A 27,079-nucleotide genomic window follows, 5' to 3' on the forward strand; every position below is an offset into this window, starting at 1 on the left:
AGCAACAATAGACAAGAGCAATGCATAAATTGTGCAACACAACAAGAGTATAAACATGCTTCGAACATCAAACACAACAACACAAACTAGAGAAGTCACAAAGTCATGATGCCATGTGACCATGATGGCCATAATAGCCTACAATGAGTGGCAAATACAATAGTATGATGTGCAAGGACAAGATATGCCATCAAAGGGGGGAATTTCCCCACATCTTCAAAGTAGATTTTGTTTGTGTGTGTGCTCAATAAGGGTTCTTTGCCTTGGGATGTCCCCCTCAAATGATTGTTAGTCTTATGTTTTACCTTGCTAGATCTAAGGGTATTCCCATGCATAGTCATTGTCTATCTCCTAGTTGTAAACCAAGAGTCCTAGGAGTGAGTCACAGGTTGGGGCCATGTGTGTTTGCCACATGATGGTGGGCAAGCCATGGAGCATCCCATGTACTACTGCCAAGGGATGAGGTCATCAATTTGTGGGAGGGAATGAAGGACAAATTGATGTAGTGGGATCTTACCAAGGGTCCTAAGGTCTATGGTTGTGAGTGTGTGAACACATGGTGTGTGTAGGTGTGCCTGACTTAGGTGTGACTGATGATGTGTTAACATCCACAAGTACAACCACCAAATGCATCAACTTTAAAGGGGGACCAACAAGATAAGTAGAAAATGGAGATAGAGTAAATGCAATGGTTGAGCACCAAGCTTCTACCAATAATATTGGCTTGAAATCCGCTTTATTTGAAATCTCTCCATAAACCAATCCCATCTTTGTTTCATAGATATGTCAAATCCCATGGAAATCCCAAGCAGTATGAAAACAGTATGGCATCCCAGTTCTTTTAAAATTTCATGTTGGCCCCCTTTGAGAGTAGCATATCCAGTCTTTGAGTGATTAATCTTGGAACCAGATGCCTTACAAAAGATATCCAGACGTTTCATGGTGCATTCAACATTCTAAACTATGTTTCTAGGTGTAATGGTTGTATCATCAACAAACTGTTGGCATATTAGCTATTTGCCAAAAATTAGTTCTATGCCTTTAAGTTTTCCTTCCTTGACTTGGCTTTTATGCAACCACCCTAGAGCATTTGCTACAATTGGAGGTCTCTCAAGAAAAACCATATCAAATTTCTTTCTCACAACCTGGTAGAAATCTCTAGCCCTCTGGACCTCATCATCTGGTATAAGAAAACAAGAGATCAAGGTTTGGAATTCATTCTTTAATGTTATCCTCCTTGGAATTGATCATAGTGTTGTTAGCCTTCTTAAGCATAGGGATTTCTGTGTATTTACATGATGCTTATATAAATGAGAAATGTGCCTATGTGGTAATTTGTGCTTAAGTGGCATTGATGAAGTTGCATGCTAACATGGCATGGAGACAAGTCACTGATAATGTGGTGTACTGACTGTGCATGTTGATGTAGTGGTTGCTAACGTGTCACTATTGACATGGATGATGACATGGCATTTGTTGATGATTGGAGTATTGGCTATAGGTCTAGAACAAATGTGGCCATTGATGATGTAATAATATGGATAAGTTGATGACATGGAAAGCCTACCATATGGCCTATGGATAAGCTTATCTACCATGTGGTTGTATTGCAACATGGCACTATGGTGACCCTAGGGTAAGATGGCCCTATCTTACTCTATTTGATGTGCCCCATGGCAATTTGGCCATTGAACAAGACTTCAAACAAGATCATATCTAGTTTCTGTAAGTTGTGTGTTTCCCCCTTGCCCCCATGCAATTTACATGTACTGCATATCCCTTCACACTCATGCAAAGTGAACCACTACTTGGTTATCTAGAAAAGGCAATCTATCCTACATACTTTCTCCAAGGACCATTTAACATGGAAATAGATAGATCTTTCCAAAGATTCATTTCTTCCAACCACCTCATGGATCGAGTCTTGTAATTCATATCTCTCTGATTTGTTAAGAAGGTTCTCGTTCTACAACAACTAAAGATATTGCATGGAGTTATGCCTTGCAACAATGGCACTATTCCCAAATGTGCTGCTTTACTACTTGGGAAAATCCCTCTCCATAGTGTCTCGAGCTTCTTTGTCAATGATTCTAATACCATTTATTGACCAAAATTTTGTATCATTAACTAGTCAAGGTCTATATTGACTTTTAGATGTTGTGCACAATCCAATGGCGATTTCCAATGATACTTAATTAAAGGTAACTTTCACCCCAAGCATTGGGACATATACAAATCATGTGGTTTGGTATTAGAAATGAACCTAAGCCTTGTAATGCTTTATGTACATGATGTTTTTTCACCACTTGATAGTCTCCTTGAGTTTTCTTTAAGATGATCTAAGATTAATGAGTATTAAAGAGAAGTGTTACAAAGCACTTTAATATGAAGTCCAAACGTTCTTAGAGGTATATCCTTTTAATACAAAGGAAAGTATTTTTGGAATAAAATATGGGTTAGACTTGGGATTAACATTACTAAGTAGGCTATTGCCATGGATTCTAGAAGGTAGAAGACATCGAGGCAAGATTAGCTCCTAGGATGACTAGATAGCTACAAGGCTACCTTAATGCCACTGGGTAGAGATTATTTCAAAAGGATTTAAAATCTATATGCATACAAGATGAAAACCTGGAATTTAGGAGTCTTTTACCAAGCCCCTAATTTAAAAAGCCCCATATACTACCATTCTTATTTGCATACAATCGACATCAACTTCTTTGCCTGGACCAACCTACCAGTAGGAAATTGATAATAGAAAAAGAAAACTATAAATGGAAGGAGACACCAGGTCCTACCATTGCAATTTTGCATGATGATCAATCCTATTGACTATGCAAAAAAGTGACAAAGGGCCTTTGAAGTTAGTAATGCATAAAATTTGGTTGGGATATGAAGTGGATAAAGCCATGCCTATGACTTGTTTTATTAACATTAATGGTTCCTTTGCATGGAATGACCATCAAGGATTGCATATTCATGTAATCACATGCATTGTTTGCATGGTTTATGTTTGTGAACATCATTTTCATACAATGATGAGCATAGTACGGAAAACAATTTCCTAGTATTAAAAATTGGAAATTGGTACTGTATCATTGGTAGTATGCACAATACCATTGATATATGATAAATTTGCTATTGCTAAATGTGCACTTACCATCAACAGAAGGGCCAGTATTGCTAACAAAAACCATAACTACTAGTGGTAAAATACCATAACTACTGGTGGTGAAATCGGTACCAATGGTGAATGTGCAATTACTACCAGTAGAAGGGCCATTACTTCCAAAAAAAGCCATAAGTACCGCTTGTAAAACCAGTAAGGAATAGTAATGAGCCTAGAACTGGTGATCATGGTACTATTATAGATGGTAGTTGTACCACCTTACTTATTTAGCATTCCCTTTGGGCCATTGTAGATGATTTAGACTTGAGAGGTACTTTTCCTCTCTTATTTTAAGCCCACCCTATTATGGGACTACTCCTTACATGCAGGTGCTTGGAATCTCTTGAAAGAGACTTTTGTTGCCATATGGAAACAATCCATGCAATTTTCAAACTCATGCATGCATAATTTTCCTACAATATGATGTCAAGTCAAAGTTATGCTAGCGACTTGGGGAATCATGTGTTGCAAGACCATCATTTGCCAATGATGTTAGTGCCTCAGAGATGCAACATGGGATATAATATGGGTTTTGCATAAATGTAGAGTCCTATGGTCTAATAAGAAGAACCCCATGATTGAGAGTTGGGAGGAGAACTAAACATTAATGTTTGGGATGTCAGAAGAGTGAGATGAGCAAGATAAGGAAGGAGGAAATGTTGCCTTAAAAGGTAAGGTATAGGGAGGTGAAGCGTAAAAGCTATAGCGATTAGCTAGTCACATAAGGAATGTGACTTCTGTGACATTCATCATAGAGAAATAGATCCATGTTGGTGAAAAGATTTGATATAGAACATATGGGACTATCCATCATGTCTCTCATAGGCTAACCTAGCCTATTATAACATTAATGGTATGCTAGCAAGTTGTACAAGGGCATAATCAAACTTGTAGACCAAAAGCACTAATGGTTGGAGCCATGTAGTTAGCACACCTTGTCCTCATCTAGGTTATTAGCGTGACCCAAGAGGATCCCATTTGGACCATCACACCATCTTTCAATGGTAGGAGCCTTTCCTCATGCTATTTGATGAAGGTCCTTTAGGTGTTATATTGATGCTCTACTAAAGGGAGGAGTTGAGATGAGGAAAAAGGCATTTGGAAATGTGGTTTGATGAAGGTCCTTCAGGTGTTATATTGATGCTCTATTGAAGGAAGGATTTGAGATGAGGAAAAAGGAATTTGGAAACATGGTATAGAGAAACAAATTTTCATTTGTGCCAATGTGCACCATTTGATGTCAAGTTGGAATCATAATTTGGGAATGGCACAAGATATTCAAAGGAGCTAGAAACTAAGTTGGGTATAGGACATGACTAATGAGAATTGGGCAAGGAAGATTCTCAAATGTAAGCAAGACCTAAAGACCCTAAAGGTTCTCAAGTGCAAGCAAGACCCTAAAGAACACTAGCTTGATCTAAAGTTATGGTATTTTACACTATAAGACACAATCCACAATCCAATATGTTTGCCATTGGTTGAATTATTAGCAAAATGGCACAATTTTTCTTTGATACTCATAAATATTTCAAGGGCAATGTTCACATGCTTGAGGATTCACTTATCAAGTCCATTGTACTACACAATGGTGATACTATGATGGTGGAAAACCCATTGGAGGCACTGACATCTGAAGACATCTCATGAGAACTCAAGGTGGTGGGATGTTGTGGGGAGTTGCCTATGTAGCCCCTTAAAGAGATGAACCTTGCACAAAAGCTTGCAAGATAGTATGTCATTTACTAGCTATGGAAGTTTTAGTGTACAAGTAAATTCTTTTAAATACAAGATAAATCCTTTGTACATACATTTTGTAACAATGATGTGATAAAATCAAAATTTGAGTCTCATTTTAAAGCCTCTTGAGTCTAATTGACTATCAACTTATTGCATCATGTCATGTAGCATTGTCATGCACCATATCGTATTGCAGCATATGGCATCGTGTTGTTTCATCCTATCATATAGCATCATCATGCATCATATCATGCTACATATATTGCATCATGTGGCATCATCATGCATCATGGCATCATCATGTTGCATGATGTCATGTAGCATTATCATGTTACTTTTTATCGTTTGAAATGTGACATGCATTGAGATTTTCTTGATTGTGAAATGTGACATGTTACATGCTCTTGTATTGAGATTAAATTTTTCCATGTGCTTGAATTTATGCATGTAGCTGAATAGTTTGCCTATAATCTATACTTTGTGACCACAGATACACTAACAACCAATGCCTACCTTCACACAAGTGTCAGAAGGAGACAAGTCCCCCATGACAATGGAGCCAGAAGAGCAAGCAAGAGACCACTTACATGAGACTATTTACATGAGAGGAGGCTCAAGAAGAAGAGAAGAATAATATTGTAATTCATCCATGTTATCAAATCTTGCATGTCCACAATGTTTGCCAAACCCTATCCCTAATAAACCTTACAACAGTTGGTTAATCCTCAGGGTATTCATTGGAATCTCATCAAGGACTTGGAAGGTCATCAATATCCTACTAGAATGCATTGGAAAGTCATTGGAAGGTCATCAAGAAATTGGTGTCCAAGGACAAGGTGCTATTCATCTAGCCACTAGCACAATCTAGTATAGCAGGAAGCCAAACAAAATAATATGACACATGGTGGAGACAAATAAGGAAAAGACCCTTGGCATTAGGTTCATAGACCATTGAGAAGCATGGTAGATGGAAGCCAATCATTGTCAAAACCTAGAGACCCAAGCTTGAGCATGTTACATACACATTGATGTACATGACAAAGATCCTCACCACAGGGACATGCCTTTGTAATTCACAAAGGTGTTGTTTTTCCACTTTTTAAAGGGATTATGGGTATATAGCAACAAACCCTTGAAGCCTCAAACAATTTTTGTAGTGAAACAAGAAATTCTCTTAGCCTGCATTGGTGGGAGCTGAGAGAAAGCAAGTGGAGAAGCTTCATGATGAAAACAAAGATCATTTTAAGAAGATCTAATGCTTGCAAAGTGCAATTATAGATGAAGAGGCATAGAACGCTATCATAGCTATACACAAAGAGTTAAGAAGCTTGAACAACATGAATTCACACTTAAGGCAAAAGTGCATGGATCAAAGAGATGCATTGCAAGAGGCACAATCAGAGCATGTAAAGATGATCATATGTTTCCATCCTTCACACCAACCTATTCCAGTGGACCAATGGGTAGTTATGATCCATTCTTATGTCTTATTTGTTAGGTAGAATCTTGTGCCCACTTTGTGCTATGAGTTTTCACCATCATTGTATACGGTTTTGTTGGACTACACAAAGATGATTATATGTTTCCATCCTTCACCCAACCTATTCTAGTGAACTTTCAATATCTACATGTCTATTTCTCATCTTCATACTTTAGATTTTCCAACAAAAAGCCTAGAAGCCTAGACACATATCACTATTGGCACCTCACATAAATATTAAGTAGGGTGCATGCAAGTTGCACTAGGATTAAGATCCAATTAAAAAGCAAAAATAACTTCTTGGCAATCTCATTACCTCACTCTCATCCCAAAATCCCCATCGCATTCATTGGCTTGCAGCTATAGTAAACCCTTACTAAATATGCAAGATATTGGAACAGTCGACCACCTCTGCAACCACAATGACCACTTTCTCTCTTACCCTATGACTCAATTCTGGTCCATCTTAGCCTAACATACTAGATGCAGGAGATATGGATTATAATCTTTCACAACCACAATGAACACTCTCTCCCTCACCCTATGACTCAATTGTGCTTGACCTTACCCTAACATGCTAGGTGCAGGAGATATGGCTTATAATTTTCCACAACCACAATGAACACTCTCCCCCTCACCATTGTCCTCTCACGACACAATTGTGGTCCAACTTACCCCAATATGTTAGGTGAAAAGAGATATGGATTATAAGCTTGCCAAAAAAAGAGTGCTTGTGGCTCTTGCAAGCCTTTTATCAGCAAGAAACTTGATACAATTATCGATGATAACAATTGAATAGCCCACGGGTAGAATCCTATTATCATCAATTTTTATCTCATTACCATCGATAATGTGAAATGTATCGACGGTAAATTTATCTGATTTTTTGATTATTTTTCTTGGTTGACACTATGACACATTAGCGCAAACATGAAAACATTAATGAAATCTCGGATGAGCATGGTAACGTGCTGAACCGTTCTTCAATGGTAAGGCACATCGTGTCGTATGTCGTCCTCGATGCAAATCCATGGAATTCAACTACTCAATATTTGGGGTTTTAGACCAACCATCATCTCATAGTACAAAGCTCTTAGTTGCTATAACTTGTTGGCATAGAAGGTAACACTTTGAAAGGAGGTCATGAGTAGTGGTAGTTACTCATTTTGAGTGTTCAAGATTCAAATTCATCCAAACATTTGTTGAAAAAGGTGCAATATTCCACATGGCAATATTTAATAGGCCTTCTTTAATTGTGGATGCCTTAGAAAGGCCGCCCAAGCTGTGGACATGTGAAATAGTGGGCACAATACCTAGAACTTGGCCAATGGAAATCATTATTATTCTAAACATGTCCACTGTGTAAATCGAACCATGCCCAAATGTCGAGTTCTAAACATTTCAGCTTGTGGAAATGCCTTTGTTTGTCCCTATAGTATTCAACATCATGAGCTTTTGCAGGGTAGGCTCCGTTCTCCTAGCTATGTGCAACTGGGGATAAGGGACCGCTGACCTCGGGTAATTTTGAGCTTGATCAGAGGATGTGCAAACGTTTGTGAATTGGCCTAAGTTGTAAGGTACGTTTCACACACATCTGCCCAAGAATGCACATGCTCCAATCGAAAGTGGCATAAAAAAGAAGAGACTTTCACACTCGTCCACCCACCGTGATAAACAAAATGACATGGATGCTTAGTCACAGACAGGCTAAGGATAAAATTCAGGCGACCGCCCAAGAGTATGTCTACTAGATTTGAGCCAATCAAGAATTGAACTCGGGTCCCTCCGGTGTCAGCTGTACCAGATGGACGATCGGGCATATATTGGTTATAATAAAACTTTGCATGACGAGAGTCGGCCTGTGAAACCAATGGCGGACGGACGCTTAATAAGGTTGTTTGTAGGGGCGGACATACAATTTTCATAATTTAGTTGTCTGCGGTGTGAAACCGCCCTAAATAAACAATATCCAGTTGAGGTGCAGCGATAGCTCAGACAGTAGGGCACTTGCCTACCGAAGCAATGTGCCCCTCGATGAGGGACCCTAGATGGGTGAGGTCAACGAAAGACACAAGAAGCTCTGAGCATGTAGATGTGTGAGCTCGGCTGAGATTTAATCACCCAGCGCGACCCGATCCCTTTCGTAATGGGAATCAAGCCCTCCTAAATGCCTCCATTTGATGCACCCCCAAATTCTAGCCGAAATCTTTTTTTTTTGGTAAAGAAAGGAACCTTCTATTAATGCTTGAAAGACTTCATACAAAACAGTAGCCCCGAAGGTGCTGAGTATGGAAAAAACCAAGAAAAGGCCGAAAGAAAAACCGGCCTGTTCCAAAGAAACCCAGCTCACTACCTAGGGAATCTCTGGGAATGGGGCTAATAGCCATGTGGGAAGACTATACAACCAGGGAATCCCTCGCGGAGTGAAGATGTGAAGACTCCTGGAGGCCAAGCCTTGTAGAATCGAGCACGCCGCTCAATAGTTGCTCTAGAGCCTGGAGTCCCACGCCCCCAAGTGGAGCAAGCCGCTTGTCATATTGCACCATGTGGCGATTATGTCTGCCATATCATCGGCATACCATGCCACGTCGCTCTGGCCCTCCACGTGGAGGAACAAGCCGGAATGAGGCATTTCGGCCAAGAGATCGGAATCTGTCCTGGAATGCCTTCCGTTTCCAATTATCAGTACATACATACACACAGGAAGAGGGGAAAGATCCCCGGGCAATCAAGTCCTCACTCTCTGAATGGTGGAGGAATATTCATTCACTGCCATTTGTGGCACCGGTCGCAGCTATGTTTTTTTCCACCGGCCTTACATGGGTAATTTAGTTATATAATCGGGTAAGGAGACCGTTACCGATTAGTTTTTTTTCCCCGCACTTGGTTTTCGTTACTGTCATGCTTCGCAGGAATGTAGTGTTTATGGAAGAAATACGTCACGGATCCCTTCCAGTTGGTGTGAGTGCAAAGTAAGTAGTCCGAACTGAATGATTCGCACAGGTAAAGGTGGGCACTCTCTTAACAAGAGACAAACCCAATATCTCGAGACTCAGACATAAGATTACCAGGGAGTCACTATGGATCGACGGCTGGGACAATCTAGGCTGGGGTGAAGACAGGCTCGAGGAAAAGACCCACGCATCCACTGGTCAGGCCCACCACAGTGGCTTGGTGGGGGAATATGGCATGGTTGGCGTCATGAAGGTAAATGCATCTAAATCACAAGAACAAGCGCTCCGAAATGCTCGACTTAGAGGAGGCACTCGTGTCTATGGAACAGCTGCCCCAGCTGCCTTCAGTTCAAAATCTTACATGCATATTGCATAAATGCAGAACATTGAAAACTCTAGCGAGTACCAAGCGCTTGTATGCCTACTTGAAAAAAAATGGGCTGGAAGACCATGGCTCTCTCGGGAACTACCTTGTCCCAATGTTGGTCCAAGTTGGAAGCATGGACGATGCTCAGCAGGTTTTTAACAAATTGATTTATCGAAATGTATATTCTTGGACTTCTCTCATTTTGGGTTATACTGAATGTGGGCAATCACAACACGCCCTCAACCTCTACCAGAAAATGCAAGAGGACTCTGTACATCCTAATGATTATACCTTTGTGGCCGTACTGAAGGCCTGTTCTAGGCTGAAAGATGCAGAAAGAGGACGAGAAATACATGCTGAGATTGCCACAAAGGGGCTGGAAAAAGGTCTTTTTATTGGTAGCACCTTGGTGGATCTGTATGCCAAATGTGGCTTGCTTGCAGATGCACAAGATGCATTTGGCAAGCTACCAGTTCGAAACGAGGTCTCATGGAATGCACTAATGGCAGGATATGCCGAGCATGGGCTTGGTGAGGAAGTGCTGAACTGTCTGGAACAGATGCAGCTGGACGGTCTCTCTCCAGATGCTGTCACATTTGTTTGCAGCTTGAAAGCTTGTGGAAGCATAGGAGCCATAGACAAGGGCCGAGCAATACATGCAGATATTGCCAAAAAGGGGTTGGAAAGAAATCCTTTTGCTGGCAACACCTTGGTGGATATGTATGCGAAATGTGGATCGCTTGCAGAAGCACGGGAAGTGTTTGACAAGCTACCAGTTCGAGACGAGGTCTCGTGGAACGCACTAATGGCAGGTTATGCCGAGCATGGACTTGGTGAGGAGGCACTGAACTGTCTCGAAAAGATGCAACTAGAGGGTCTCTCTCCAAATGCTGTTACATTTGTTTGCAGCCTAAAAGCTTGTGGCAGCATAGGAGCCATAAACAAGGGCCGAGAAATACATGCCGAGATTGCCAAAAACGGATTGGAAAGAGACCTTGCTACTAGCAATACCTTGGTGGATATGTATGCGAAATGTGGCTCGCTTGCAGAAGCACGGGAAGCGTTTGACAAGCTGCCACTTCGAAACAAGGTCTCGTGGACTGCACTACTGGCAGGATATGCTGAGCATGGGCTTGCTGAGGATGCATTAAACTGTTTCAAACATATGCAACTGGAGGGTCTCTCTCCAGATGCTGCCACATTTGTTTGCAGCTTGAAAGCTTGTGGCAGCATAGGAGCCATAAGCAAGGGCCGAGAAATACATGCCGAAATTGCCAGAAATGGGCTGGAAAGAGATCCTTTTGTTGGCAGCACCTTGGTGGATGTGTATGCCCAATGTGCCGCAATTGTAGAAGCATGGGAAGTGTTTGGCAAGCTGCCAATTCGAGGTGTGGTCTCGTGGACTGCACTAATGGCAGGATACGCCCAGCTAGGGGAAAGTGAAATTGTTTTCCATATGCTTGAGAGAATGAGAGGAGAACGGGTGAAGCCAGATGGGGTCACATTCTCTATTTTGCTTACTGTTTGCAGTCACATGGGCCTAGTGGATAAGGGCCAACTGTACTTTGAGGCGATGAGCAAAGATTATGGTATCATTCCAAATATTGAGCACCACGCTGGCATGATCGATCTCCTCAGCCGTGCAGGCCGATTAGAGGAGGCACTAGCACTGGTGAAGAAGATGCCTTTTCATCCTAATATTGTGGTGTGGCTTGCGGTCTTGGGTGCTTGTCGAAAGTGGGGTAATGTGGCTCTTGGAAGACTGGCATTTGAACATGCAGTGCAATTGGATGAAAAGGATGCTGCAGCTTATGTTTTGATGTCTAGCATCTATGCAGATGCTCATATGCACGAGGAAGAGAAGAAGGTTGAGGCAATTACAGTGAAAGAACAAGTATGGAGGAAGTGCGGACAGAGTTGGTGGACCGACATTGGTGGTAATGTGCATTCATTTTGGTGGGGAGATGAGGCATCCCTGAAGCAAAAATATATAAGCAAAGCTAACTGCTCTCTCTCGAGGGTGGAAGGGTATGTCCTAGGAGAATTGGGTGTCATGAGACACATCCATTGATGCAAATAAAGATCTGTTATGTGGACACAGTGAGAAGTTGTCTTCTGTGTGCGCCCTTTTCAATACACGTAAGAGGACACCCATGTCAAAGAATGCTCTTTGCACTGAACAAAAGAGGCTGGTGAAAACAACTAAAAAATGTAGACCAATATGTTGCACAAACTGTCAAAATTATTGCATCAGTCATGCTTTTGTCCAAATATGCCAAACATAGCAACAATAGATTTAAAGCGTGGCATATGATGTCCTGAATGTGACAGTGAAGACTCCACTAAAATCTGATACCAAATGACCAAGATATCGTTGTATGTGTTGTAAACGATGTACCAATACATGCACTCATAGGTGGGTGTAATGATGCATGATAATGGCTATTATGGCATCAATGACATGAATAACATGTAATGTGTGAAACTAAAGTGCAAACTGGTTCCAAATCATACACTAAATTATCAACAATTTAGGGCAAGATGGCTTACTTGTTTTTGTTGTCAATAACTACTAATGTACCATCGTGATCAAGTATGTCCCCTTTCGAATGTAACGTGCCATTAAGCACGGTCTTGTCCAAGATGTGTACTTTGCACTATTCTTTTCTATTCTGAGTGCATCACACCTTATAGTCCCTCATTAAATCCACATGTATTTCCTTAGAAAATAAAGATCAAACATATGGATTTGGGAAAATATCGCATTTTTGTTGGCTTAGATTATGCTTGCGATTTGGTCTCGACATGTTTTATTATGTTCTATTTAACAATTGAATGTATTTCACACCATTAAAATTTTAAGATTGAATGATGTTATATTTGGGCCAAAATGGTTTTTAAACTATTGCATATCACATGCTCTCTTAACAGATGCACATTAACAATGTCTAAATTAAATGATGTTATATTTGGGCCAAAGCATAATTGGGTATAGCCATCTTTTGTGAGTTTCAAGGAGTTTATTGCATAGGAAGCTTGTCAAATTTTGTTACATAATACAAGTTATGGATCGAGCAAGTTATCAGTATCAACTAATGTACACATTCAAAACTTGAATATGAGACCAAAATTTCATTGTAAGATCATTAAACCATTGCAAAATTTGTTCTTCATATACATGCAAGCAAAAATTGAATTACTTGAGCTTTCTCATTAACAAAATAGATAGCCCATTATGTGTGCTTTTCCATTACTAAAGTAACAACCCATTAATAACATTTCGCATGGTTTAGGTGGTGTGCAATATGGCAATTGAATCGCATGTGTACATTCAAGGACACACCATAACTTTATTAAGTTTTGTTTGCAACTAGAAAGATTTGAAAAAATAGACCTCAAATTGTGCATGGTGGTATTAAAATATTGATTTTTGGTGATTAATTCACCCTAAAATGGAATTTAATTTTCAATCAATACATGTACATCGGCCTTTGAATAAATCCAAATTGTGCATTGCTTTCTTTTCCATGCACTTCCTTGCAATGAATGGGGCCATAGGGAATTTGAAAGTTGTCTACATTTCATAATCCATAGCATCAAACCTGTTGGCATGCTATTTGGTTTTTTCTAAGATGTTAGGCCTCGTAGGACTTGTGTGGGGACCACCAAGAAGCCCAATTTGGTGGTGTGTATGGTTCGAGGAGGAAAACCATCACCACCAATTTTATCCAAAACTTTGCATCCCCCATACTAGCCTTTGAAATTTCATGCCTTATACTAAATCCCAACTATAGTACCAATTGTAACTCTTCTTTAAAGTCCTTTTCCTCATCATTCCCTCGTTCTTTATGATTTTGTTGCTTTCCACTCCAAGTGTGTACTATGATTTGGTACCACTTTTTGCTCCATGCTCATGTAACCTACTCTTCCCCTTCTCCATGCTACTATTGCCCCCCCCCTCCCCCGCCCCCCCGCCCCCAACAAGCCTCCCCCATGTGCACTTTGATTTGGGTGCTCGGTCATTGATTTAGGTGAGTCATCATCTTCCATGTTGCTCTCTCCATAAGATACTCTATATTAAACAATATTCAATAATACTAAATATATTTGACAATATTCAGCAGCACCATGCATTATTCTAGAATATTTATCAATGTATTAAGCCTACTCTCTATTCAACCATATTTAGCAATGTACTCAACCCTAACTCATATTCAACAAATATTTAGCCATGCCATAGTTCACATTTTGAGCTCCAGGTTGCTGGATCTATTCTATATCTTGCCTCTTTTTTAACTTTCGGAGATCATCTTACTTTGAGTGCCCTTCATCAAGGACCTTTTCTTTTCTTTGTCATATTGGGTGGAGTTTCATAACTTAGCTTTCTACCATGAATTTCCTGGATAGTCAATACTCTCTCCTCCTAGATAGCTTTACTAGGCAAACACTACTACTTTATCTATGACTTAGGAAATGACATGTTACAAAAATATACATTATGATGTTGCCTTCACCAACATGCCTTCATGAACACTACAAAGAAAAGCACGTGTGAAGGGTGGCCACACTAAGGCCTTGCCAATTTGTCACACATCTATGATGCAAAATGTGCATTGATGACCCTTTGCATCTTAAGAGGATAATTTTCAATTACCCTCTTCATGACCCTTTGTGGGGCTTAAAGGCCAGTGTACCTTAACCCCAATTATGTACAATACTCAAACACACATATATATGGATGACATAGAAGATTAGGGTGTTCTGCACCCACCAAAACTTGTGTGGCTCTCTTCTGGCTCACCCTCTCTCTCACCCTCTTCCATTTCGCTTCTGTTAGTTGAGCCCGGGTGTGTGCCTAGAGCCCAAACTCTACTGCTATAGCTCTGTGAGATGAAGGAGAAGCTCCATTGGGTGACTTTACTTGCATCCTAGTATGCAAAGACCTTGCAGAAACCTTTGGAAAGTTCTCTGAGTGGGTTTTTGCTAAGCCTACGGGTGGTTTTGGAGGGAAAAACGTTTTTTGATGATTCCCTAGTTCCTTTCAACAACTGAGAGTCGAGAATGACCTGTAGAGGCAACAATTTCCTGCTTTTGGTGTCCATTGCACTTTGGGAGTTCGAAAACCCCTTCATTCTTGAATTGGGAATCATTTCATTGGATTTCTGACTCACTGTCTTTGCTTCAACGTTTTTCTACCCGTGTGTTGGAACTCAAGTTTGAATCACAGATCTGTTAATTTTAGTGGACTCAGGAATTCCTAAAACTTTTGTGTTGCTCATCATTCACACTCTGGTGGTGTTTACAAACAGATTTGTTTGCAAAAACGTTTTTTGGTCCGTGTGTTAGACCCGGTGATTGGGACCACAGTTTCTAAAACCATTTGTTCCATTGCATTTCGGAGGCCTAAAGACCCCTACCTATCAGCTCTTGCATGATTCCATGGAGTTTGGATAAGTTCCATCTCTGTGAGATGTCGAATCGTCTATTTCTCTCTTAAAAATCCAGTTCAAACCTTTGATTTTTTTATTACAGGTCAATTGCAAGTGTTGACTCCCCGTTTTCCATTCATGGACTGGGACTTTGAAGTTTTCATAGCAGAGAGATATTGCAGATTTTATTGTACTGAGTTCGATTATGCAGTGACACCCATGTTTTAAGGCATCTCAAACTCTATTTTCACTAGTGACCATTGCCGTGGGGCCATGGTTTCTTGGATATACCTTATGCAAATCACTCTGCTTACAGTTTGACCCATGTGCACTCATTTGTGGTTTGCATTAGGTTGCAATGGATGCTTTATAGGTCATTTGGATGCATTGCAATCCTTGTTGGATGCATTGATATGCCTAGATTGCCTTGTGGGATGCTTTATTGATGGACATTTAGCACACAGATGCTATTTTACGCTGAGGGACAACTTTGACATATTGCCATTGATGCACTGATAGTGCTATGCTCTCTTGGACAAGACATTATTGATGCTTATGCCATTGGATATTGTTTATGCTTGAGGAATTTGGCTCTTATTGTTGGCATTGGGTTTGCCATTGTTTTATCATTGCAGGTTGACATTTTCTTTTGGGCCAAATTTGCTTATATGGGTGCATAGTAATGCACATGAGTTAGATGCCTTTTGATGCTTTGAGCCTTTGAGGTTTGGTGATACCATTTTGGCATAAACATTTGGGTGCACCTAGAGTTTGCTATGATTTCACTCTTATCGGTACTAGCATTTGGGATTTTTCTTTATTTGCATCATGGCATCCTCTTCCATGTCAGAAAAGGAGATTTTCAGCATTAAAAAGTCTAATGGGACAAACTTTTCTTTGTAGAAAGAAAAGATAATGGATGTGCTTATTCAAAAGAAGCAGATTAAACCCTTGGTAGGGATTGCCAGCTAAGCGTGCAACTATGTGTGAGGATGATCAGAATGAGTTGGATGTATTAGCAAAGTCTACTGTTAGACTTCATCTTACAGAGTCAGTTTATTTCATAATATTAAATGAGCAGACTAGGAAAGATTTACAAAAGAAATTATGTGCCACTTATGAGAAGGAAACTTCCTCTAACAAAGGTTACCTCATGAAGAGGTGGTTTGAACTGCAGATGAAGGAAGGGGTCTCCATTGCTTTTCACTTGATTTAATTCAATATTATTTTCAGCCAGCTTTAGAATGATGTTGTGGGTAGCTTGTTGGCTGAGGAGATTAGACGGAAGTCTATGGATGGCAACAAGTAGGATGCAGCCTTAAATGTGCAAAGGGGCAAACCACAGTTCAGGGGGAAGTGTCAAGAAAGAGGGAAGTCTTGTAGCAAATCCAAGACTCAAAACATTGAGTGTTTCCACTATGGTAGCAAGAAATTCCACATGAAAAAGGATTGCTACAAGCTGAAAAGGGAGCAAAAGGATAAGAAAAAGAATGCAAATTGGGGTGTAAATAAGAAGGAAGAGAGTCCCAGGGAGGACAAAGGAAAAGTGAAGATCGAGGAGATCAATGCAGTCATCACTAATGATAGTTGACAATGACATTCTCTTCATATCTAGTCTACTTAGATGGGCTATCATCTCTAGGATCTAGAAGCAAAGAAGATTATACAAATCCATGATGTGTTCTTTAATGAGAAGAAGTTGCATAAGACACCCATGAGGGATGTGGAAATGAGAAGAATTACTTTCCAGGTGTGAATCAACCTACATATGTTGATAGACAACAAGTCGTCCATGCACCAAATGTGCAGGAAATGGTGCCCCCCAAGTACTCCCATAGGTACACAATCAAGGACAGATGATGAATCATCTATTGGTGGCAATGATGAGCCAAATTTGGCTGATATGTAGGTGGGACAACAAGCTGAAATGCCCTTGAGAAGATCAGCTAGAGTGTCTAGACCGCCTAAGAGATTTGTTCCAGGGGCAGACTATGTAATGCTTATTGATTGCAGGCACCCTTCTTACTACAAGGAGGCTATGATATGTACGAGGATCAGAGCAAGTAGGAGTATGCTATGCAATTAGAGATGAATTCACTCATGAATAATAAGACTTGGGACTTGGTTTCTTTGCCACATGGAAAGAAAACATTGCCACGTAAATGTGGGGGTTAAAGGTCACTGTGCCTTTACCCAGGTTACGTACAATACTCAAACACATATATAAATGAATGAAAAAGAAGATTAGGGTGGTTATGCACCCACCAAAACTTGTGTGGCTCTCTGTTTCTCTCTCTCCCTCTTCCGTTCTTGCTTCCATTGAGAGCACTCTCAACTGGTATTAGAGCTTGGGTGATCTAGCTGAGCGTGCGTGAATGCTTGAAGCTCAGTAACTCTGTGGGAGGAAGGAGAAGCTTTGTGGGTGACTTTACTTGCATCCGAGTGTGTAGGGACCTTGGAAGAACCTTTGGAAAAGTCACTTTGGTTTTGCGAAGTGGTTTTGAGAGCCTGTTAAGTGTTTTCAAAGAAAAAGTCGTTTTTTGAGTTTTTCCCTGTTCTGTTCAATGACAGAGACTCCGTATTGACTTGTAGAGGCAACTATTGCTTGCTTTTGGTGTCCACTTCACTTCAGGAGCTTGGAAAAACCTTCATTCTTGAATCTGGGATCATTTTGTTGGATTTCTGACTCACTGTGTCAGTTTCTGCGTTTTTCTGCCCAGGTGTTGGAACTCAAGTTTGGAGAAACCATTTGCAGATCTGTCAGTTCTGGTGGACTCAGGAGGTCCTGAAACTTCTATGTTGCTCATCATTTGCACTCCGGTGGAGTTTACAAATAGCTCTGTTTCCAAAAAAGTTTTTCAGTCCGTGTGTTGAACCCAGTGATTGAGACTACAGTTTTTAAAACCGTGTATCCCATTGCATTCCGGACGCCCAAAAATCCGTACCTATCAGTTCTTATGTGATTCGGTGGAGGATTTTCAAAGTTATAGATCTCTGTGTATTCGATTTCGTCTGTTATGCATTTTTCATTCTAAGGTTTTGAAACCTTAGATTTATGCCACATGGCAGTGGATAAGTGTTGACTCCCATTTCTCACTCATCGGTTGGGATTTTGGAGTTCTGATAGAAGAGAGATATTTGCAAATTTTCTTACTGAGTCCAATTATGCAATGGCGCCCATATTTTGAGGCATCTCAGGTTCTATTTTCAGTAGCATTCATTACCGTGGGACTATGATTTCTTGAGCATACCTTATGCAGATCACTCTGGTTGCAGTGTGAGCAATGTGTGCTCATTTGTGGTGTGTATTGGGTTGCAGTGGATGCTTTATAGGCCATTTGGATGCATTGCAGTCCTTATTAGATGTGCTGATAGGCCCAAATTGCCTTGTGGGATGCTATTTTTATGGACGCTTTGCACATGGATACTATTTTATGCTGAGGGACAGCTTTGACACATTGCAGGTGATGCATTGATAGTGCTATGCTCTCTTGGATGAGATATTATTAAAGCATATGCCAGTGGACGGCGTTTATGCTTGAGTCATTTGGCACTTATTAGCATTTTGGATTGCCATTGCAGTTGGCATTTTCTTTTGGGCCAGATTTGCTCATATGGATGCATAGTATATGCACATGAGTCAGATGCATCTTTTGATGCTTTGAGTCATGAGTTTTGGTAATATTTCACTCTATTGTGGCATACACATTTGGGTGCACTTGGTATTTGGTGTGATTCTCTCTTGTAGGCACTAGCATTTGGGATTTTTGCTTCATTTACATCATGGCATCCTCTTCCATGTCTGAAAAGGAGTTTTTTAGCATTAAAAAGTTTGATGGGACAAACTTTTCTTTGTGGAAAGAACAAATAAGGGATGTGCTTATTCAAAAGAAGCAGATTAAACCCTTGGCAGGTATTGAAGCTAAGCCTGCAAATATGTCTGAGGATGATTGGAATGAGTTGGATGCATTAGCAAAGTCTACTATTAGACTTCATCTTGCAGAGTCAGTTTATTTCACAGTAGTAAATGAGCAGACTACAGAAGATTTGTGGGAGAAACTGTGTGCCACTTATGAAAAGAAAACTGCCTCTAATAAAGTTTACCTCATGAAGAGGTTTTTTGAGCTGCAGATGACGGAAGGGGTCTCCATTGCTTCTGACTTGACTGAATTCAATATTATTTTCAGCCAGCTTTAGGCTCAGAAGATGAATTTTGATGCGGAGACTAAGGCAATATTTCTCTTATGTTCATTGCCATCCTCATGGGATACCTTCCGTACAGCTGTCAGTAACTTTGCACCTGGTGGAGTACTAAAATTTGATGATGTTGTGGATAGCTTGTTGGCCGAGGAGATTAGACGGAAGTCTATGGATGGCAACAAGCAGGATGTAGCCTTAAATGTGCAAAGGGGCAGATCACAGTTCAGGGGGAAGTCCCAAGAAAGAGGGAAGTCTCGTAGCAAATCCAGGGCATGGAACATTGAGTGTTACCACTATGGCAAGAAGGGCCATATGAAAAAGGATTGCTACAAGCTGAAAAGAGAGCAAAAGGATAAGAAAAAGAATGCAAATTGGGGTGCAAATCAGAAGGAAGAGAGTCCAAGGGAGGACAAAGGAAAAATGAAGATCGAGGAGATCAATGCAGTCACACATGATAGTGACAATGACGTTCTCTTCATGTCTAGTTTATCTGCAAAGTTACTTACCACTTCAGATGATGCATATTCCCAGGATTGGATTTTGGATTCTAGTGCTTCATTCCATGTTACTCCCCATAGGGAATGGTTCTCCACTTATGACAGTGGAAAGACAGGTTGTGTGCATCTTGGAAATGACTATGCATGTGACATAGTCGGAGCACGTGACATAAAGTTTTCTTTTGCAAATGGGTCTGCATTTATTTTGAAACATGTGAGACATGTTCCTAAGTTGACCAAGAGCCTTATTTCAGTGGGTCAACTAGATGATGGTGATTTTCACACCACTTTTGGCTTTCAGAGTTGGAAAATTCAGAAGGGCTCTATGCTTTTGGCCAGGGGTGCCAAGTGTGGGACTTTGTATCCCTTACATGTATCAGGGGTATTTGAGTTGCAATAACCGAGCAACTAAGCACTTCTTTGTGGCATTGCAGGTTGGGGCACATGAGCCAGAATGGAATGAAACTCTTATGCCATTTGGGTTATGTACCGCATTTGAGTTTCTCTGATTTTGAATTTTGTGAGCACTATCTCTATGGGAAGCACACTAAATCAGCCCATAAAAGAAGGGGAAAGAAAGAGTTTGAAAAGCTTGATTTGGTGCATTCAGACGTATGTGGTCCCATGCCTACACAGTCATTAGGTGGGGCTGAATACTATGTGACATTCATCGATAATGCAACTAGGAAAATGTGGACTTATGCTATAGCTCAGAAGAGTGATGTGTTGTAGGTATTTCAGAAATGGCTGGCCTTGGTTGAGAATCAATTAGGTAGAACGCTTAAATGCCTACAGACTGAAAATGGTGGAGAGTATCTCTCTCATGATTTTTAGCATTTCTATGATACATGTGGGATTAAGAGGGAGCTCACATCCCCTCATACTCCAGAGCAAAATCCAGTTGCAGAAAAGATGAACCGTACCGTTCAAGAGAGGTTGCAATGCATGCTTTCCAATGCAAGTCTTTCTGGTGGTTTTTGGGCTGAGGCAATGAAGACTGCAGTGCATGTGATCAATAGATCACCTAGTAAGAGTTTGGATGGTGGTATTCCTAAAGAGGCATGGAGTGGCAAGAAGCCCTCTTACTCTCATTTGCGTATATTTGGGTGTGAGGCATATGCACATGTGCCAAAAGAGCTTCGAAAGAAGCTAGATCCTAAGTCTAGGAAATGCATCTTTCTGGGTTATGGTGAATATGGAGAGATGGGCTATCGTCTCTGGGATCTAGAAGCAAAGAAGATCATACACAGCCATGATGTAGTCTTCAATGAGAAGAAAATGCATAAGGCACCCATGAGGGATGTGGAAATGAGGAGAATCACTTTCCAGGATGTGAATCCACCTACATATGTTGATAGACAGCAAGCTGTCCATGCACCAAATGTGCAAGAAATGGTACCACCAAGTACTCCCACAAGTGCATCAATCAAGGGTAGATGATGGATCATCTATTGGTGGAAATGATGAGCCAAATGTGGCTAATATGCAGGTGGGACAGCAAGCTGAAATGCCCTTGAGAAGATCATCTAGATTGTCTAGACCGCATGATAGGTTTGTTCTAGGGGTAGACTATGTGATGCTTACTGATTACGGGGAGCCTTCTTGCTATAGAGAGGCTATGATGCATGAGGATCAATGCAAGTGGGAGTATGCCATGCAATCAGGGATGAGTTTACTTATGAAGAATAAGACTTGGGACTTGGTTTCTTTGCCACATGGAAAGAAAGCATTGCCATGTAAATGGGTCTACAAAATGGTGCTCACAGGTGATGATGTGCCTAGGTACAAGGCCCGTTTGGTCGCTAAAGGGTTCAAGAAAGAGAAGGGTGTGGACTTTGATGAGATATTCTCTCTGATTGTGAAGATGACCACACTTAGATGCATGCTTAGACTAGTGGAATCAGAGGATATGGAGCTTATGTAGATGGATGTCAAGATAGCTTTCTTGCATGGGGATTTGCATGAGGAAATTTACATGGTGCAGCCGGAAGGCTTTGAAGAAAAGGGCAAAGAGCATTTAGTTTGCAAGCTGAAGAAGAGTCTCTATGGTCTTAAGCAAGCACCTAGAGAATGGTATCAGAAGTTTAATGCTTTCATTCAGTCCCATGGTTCTAGAAGGAGTGAAATTGATCACTGCCTCTACACTAAAAGGGCTAAGGATAATAGCCTGATAATCTTGGCACTATATGAGATGATATGCTATTGGTTAGCAAGAATACTTATGAGCTAGATGCATTAAAGGCCAAGTTGCATGAGGCCTTTGATATGAAGGATTTGGGACTTGCAGGTCATATTCTTGGTATGCGCATCACGCATGATCGGAGTAGGAAACTTCTTTGGCTTTCACAAAAAGAGTATGTTACAAAAGTATTGCAGCATTTCAATATGGAGGGGGGGAAGGCAGTGAGTACTCCATTGCCTCCATATGTGAAACTGAGTCATGCAGATAGTCCCAAATCAGATGAGGAGAGGGCCATGATGGCCAAGGTTCCTCATGCATCAGTTGTTGGGAGTCTTATGTATGCTATGATAGCTACTAGACCAGACATTGCATTTGCAGTGGGAGTTGTTAGCCGGTATATGGCTAATCCAAGAAAGAGGCATTGGGAGGCAGTTAAGTGCATCATGAGATACATGAAGGGTACCAAGGAGATGTTCATCTGCTTTAGTAGAGGAGACATGCGTGTACTTGGGTACACAGATCCAGACTATGCAAGGCATGTGGATAGTAGGAGATCCACTTCTGGTTACGTGTTCACCTTTGCAGGTGGTACAGTGTCGTGGATGCCTCACACATAGAAGTGCATTGCTTTGTCTACCACAGAGGCTGAGTACGTTGTAGCCACAGAGGGTTGCAAGGAGGTTATATGGCTTGATCGACTAGTGGGAGACTTGGGGATTCATACAGGTGTATCGACATTGCATAGTGATTCCATGAGTGCTGTTCAGCTAGCACGAAATCCGGTCTTTCATGCAAGACCAAACACATTGAGGTCAGGTACCATTTCATCAGGGAGGTACTTGAGGACAAGTGCATAGAGCTTGTCAAGGTTCATACAGATGATAACCCTATAGATATGCTGACGAAGAGTCTACCTAGTCAGCGGTTTGAGTATTATCATGTATTGATGGGCATTGGATAGTATGCTCACTAGTTGTTCTCCCTTAAAGGCACATTGTCCTTTAAGTGGGAGGTTGTGGGGGTTAAAGGTCACTATGCCTTTACCCCGATTATGTACAATACTCAAACACATATATAAATGAATGAAAAGAAGATTAGGGTGGTTCTGCACCCACTAAAACTTGTGTGGCTCTCTGTTTCTCTCTCTCCCTCTTCCATTCTTGCTTCCGTTGAGAGTGCAAGACTTGTGTGGCTCTCTGTTTCTCTCTCTCCCTCTTCCGTTCTTGCTTTTCTTGAGGTCACTCTCAGTAAATGGATCTATAAGATGAAGGTCGATGGTGATGATGTGCCTAAGTACAAGACCTGTTTGGTTGCTAAAAGGTTCAAGCAAGACAAGGGTGTGGACTTTGATGACATCTTCTCTCTGGTTACTAAGATGACCACACTTAGATGCGTACTTGGACTTGACAGCTTTCTTGCATGGGGATCTCCGTGAGGAAATTTACATGGTAAAGCCAGAAGGCTTTGAAGAAAAGGGCAAATAACATTTGGTTTGCAAGCTGAAAAAGAGTCTCTATGGCTTGAAGCAAGTGCCTAGAGAATGTTATAAGAAGTTTAATTCTTTCTTTTGGTCCCAGGGTTTCTAAAGAAGTGAGATTGATCACTGCATAAGGAACCTTGGGCATCATGGAAAGAGGACATTGCATTTGCAGTGGGAGTTATTAGCCGGTATATGGCTAATCCAAGAAAGAGGCATTGGGAGGTAGTTAAGTGCATTATGAGGTACATGAAGGGTACCAAGGAGATGTGTATCTGCTTTGGTAGAGGAGAGATGCCCGTACTTGGATACACAAATTCAGACTATCCAAGGCATGTGGATAGCAAGAGATCCACTTTTGGTTATCTGTTCACCTTTATAGGTAGTGTAGTGTCATGGATGTCTCATGCATAGAAGTGCGTTGCTTTGTCTACCATAGAGGCTGAGTATGTTGCAGCCACCACATAGGGTTGCAAGGAGGCTATATGGCTTGATCAATGAGTGGGAGTTTTGGGGATTCATATAGGTGTACAAATATTGCATAGTGATTCCATGAGTGCTATTCAACTAGCATGAAATCCGCTCTTTCATGAAAAGACCAAACACATTGAGGTCATGTACCATTTCATCAAGAATGTACTCGAGTACAAGTGCATCAAGATTTTCAAGGTCATACTATAGATGATAACCCTGTAGATATGCTGGCGAAGAGTCTACCTAGTCAGCAGTTTGAGTATTGTCATGTATTGATGGGCATTGGATAGTATGTCCACTGGTTGTTCTCCCTTAAATGCACATTGGCGTTTAAGTGGGAGGTTGTGGGGGTTAATGGCCACTGTACCTTAAGGTCGGCTATGTACAATACTAAAACACATATATGTATGGATGATATAGAAAATTAGGGTGTTCTGCACCCACCAAAACTTGTGTGGCTCTCTTTTGGCTCTCCCTTTCTCTCACCCTCTTCCATTTTGCTTCTGTTGTTGAGATCTCTCACCCTTTGCATCTCAAGAGGATCACCCTCTTCCGTTCCACTTCCGTTGTTGAGATCTCACCCTTTCCATCTCAAGAGGATCATTTTTAATTATCCTCTTGATGACCCTTTGCATTGATGACCCTTATATCTCAAGAGGATAACTTTTAATTAACATATCTAGTGTGATAATCACTATCTCATTTGACTCATTGCCAAGTTCTTTCTTGATTGTTGCCTCCTTCAACTTTAGGGTAGAGATATTCTCCTTTAGAAAAAAAATGTGTATGATCCCTCCAGCTATTATTAAATCTCATTAAAATTTTGAGCACGTGCATATAGACATCTTGCAAGAGATTGACTCTACCCACCACTTCAAAAAAATTAGCGGACTACCTCTCCGAATTGTGAAGAGCCTTAGCAAGCTCCTACATAGTAAATTTGTATTAGAGTTACAAGAACTCATGCATATCTCACCAATATTGTGTGTGTGTGTGTGTGTGTGTGTGTGTAGATTTAAAAGTCCCATTAATAAATGAGCCATACAATTAATTCCATCAATTGGATAAAAAAGCACTGGTTTGGAAAAATATAAATAAATAAATAAAACTAAATTGAAGTTCCCTTTAATAATATTATAGTCCAAAACTTTTATTTAAAAAGGAAAATAAGAGGATTAGCAAAAGAATTTTTCTAAAGACAAAGATTAAAAATTATCCAATGATAATGAATTACTAGTATGGTACTAGCCTGACCAAAGGCTAGTTCAGTGTATGTGTTTAGATTTCATAATCCCATCAATAAATGAACCATACAATTAATTTAATCATTTGGATAAAAAGCATTGGTTGGAAAATAAAACAAAATTGAAGTACCTTTTGACAATATTGCAATCCAAAACTTTTATAAAAAAGAAACTAGGTGAGCTGGTAAATAAATTTTTCATTTTTTTGAGTTTGCTCACTAGAATTAGAACAAAAATGTCAAATCTGTCAAGTAGTCTAGGCTCCAAGGTCAGGGTCCACTTACCTACCACCATCCAAACCAACCATTTGTTAGAACAACAAAGCTGAGCTTGGGTAGATAGGTAATGCCTATATTCCCTAGCTTGTTATCACTCTACCTAAGAACTTGACCTAACTTTCAAATCCTATAAGAAAGATGAATCAACTAGATTGATTTAAGCTTGAAAATTAAATGTACATAAATTGCTTGATTGGGAAATTCTAAATTAGAGCAAAAAATCCACATATAATGTGTGATTCCAAGCTAAGAGGGTTAATCTACACGCATAAGAAGAAGCATCATATAAAATAAACTAAGAGAAGAAGCACAATCTTATGAGAAAAATTTAAACCTTGTTAAAGGGAGTAGTCCACATCCTTTTTAGAAAAAATTAAATATGGAGGGTAATCCTCACCCATCATTTCATAATAAGGGCAATCTAGACAAAGATTTTTTTAGAGGGAAAATAAACCCACTTGCTTAAGAATTTCAATATGTATTAGTGGCAATTAATTGATATATCCAACAAATAATTTAAGGCAATTTATTGAAGGAGAATTAGGGGTGAACATCTAACTAGGGGAAATGAAAAGATTAGTCGAAACAAGGAAAAGGATTTAATGAAAAATAAAAGCAATAGAACTCAAACCAAAACTTGTTAAGGACCAACGGAAAAGGTGATTTAGGCCCAATAATTTAAGGAAACAAAAACAAATTTCTCTATTAAACAATGCAGGTAAGACAAAGAAAAATATAGGGGACAAAGAACCCCTTTGTGTAAAAAAGCCTAGCAATTACCATAATAAATTAATTTGACAAAAAAATGAAAAGAAATTGAATTACTTTGAAAATAGCAATTTGGTTGACTCTTTGAAAACATTAATTTGAATTTAGCAATTTACATTATACTGTAAGTTTACTATAAAGGCACCAAAGAAAATTTAACTTTAGCCAATAATTAAGAAAAGAATTTTAACGGATAACAAACTTAGATGAGAACTACAAAAACCTAAAGGAATTACTATTAGTTGAGGGGGGTCATCCACACCCTCCCTAAAAATAACCCAAAAGCATTAAATAAGGAACTATCCTAATGCCTATTCCAACAAGAGCAATAACAATGAATATAAATTATGTATTAAGAGGTGTATATAAAAATATTAAGAGGTGTATACAAATTATGTATATACATTAAAAGGTGTATATAAAAATTGAGGGGAGTGATAGGTTGTAAACAAACAAATAATTAATTCATTAAATGGTTATATAAATATGTAAATAAATATAGCTTTGTGGGGTTAAAAGGCATAACATACTTATGAGGGAACTTTGTGATGAAAAAATTAGAATAAGTCAATAATTTGCTTGCGTAAATAAAGAGATTTAAATAAATCAGCAAATATATGAATGTATAAACACCATAGTATGTCATCAATAAATTCATATACTATGTGAGCCAATCAACCTTGATAAGTTAATAGGAAGAGAAGAGTTACAAGAGCATACCGAACAATTTAAACAAAGAAATCGACAAAATGAAGTAAAATATGTAAAAAACATTGGGAAAATTTCAGATAAGCAAGAGAAGTTGGTAGTCAAGTTCATAGTA

At 40.0% G+C, this 27,079-nt stretch overlaps 1 protein-coding gene across 1 annotated transcript; it reads left to right on the forward strand.

Annotated features, from left to right (window-relative positions):
* Positions 1–9,058: 9,058 nt before the first annotated feature.
* On the forward strand, positions 9,059–12,185 carry LOC147903646 (pentatricopeptide repeat-containing protein At1g15510, chloroplastic-like). Its single transcript, XM_087372645.1, has 2 exons — positions 9,059–9,230; positions 9,390–12,185. Exon 2 carries the CDS (start codon positions 9,598–9,600, stop codon positions 11,776–11,778), a length of 2,181 nt encoding a protein of 726 aa, XP_087228771.1. The 5' UTR covers positions 9,059–9,230; positions 9,390–9,597; the 3' UTR covers positions 11,779–12,185.
* Positions 12,186–27,079: the final 14,894 nt, after the last annotated feature.

The sequence above is a fragment of the Dipteris shenzhenensis genome, chromosome 3, assembly GCF_047967505.1.
Source record: "Dipteris shenzhenensis isolate YYH24624 ecotype China chromosome 3, Dip_SZ_1.0, whole genome shotgun sequence".
Classification (NCBI taxonomy): domain Eukaryota; kingdom Viridiplantae; phylum Streptophyta; class Polypodiopsida; order Gleicheniales; family Dipteridaceae; genus Dipteris; species Dipteris shenzhenensis.

Bases quoted from the DNA above. Each gene is read 5' to 3' on its own strand.
- LOC147903646 (XM_087372645.1), top strand. From the start codon at position 9,598: ATGCATCTAAATCACAAGAACAAGCGCTCCGAAATGCTCGACTTAGAG.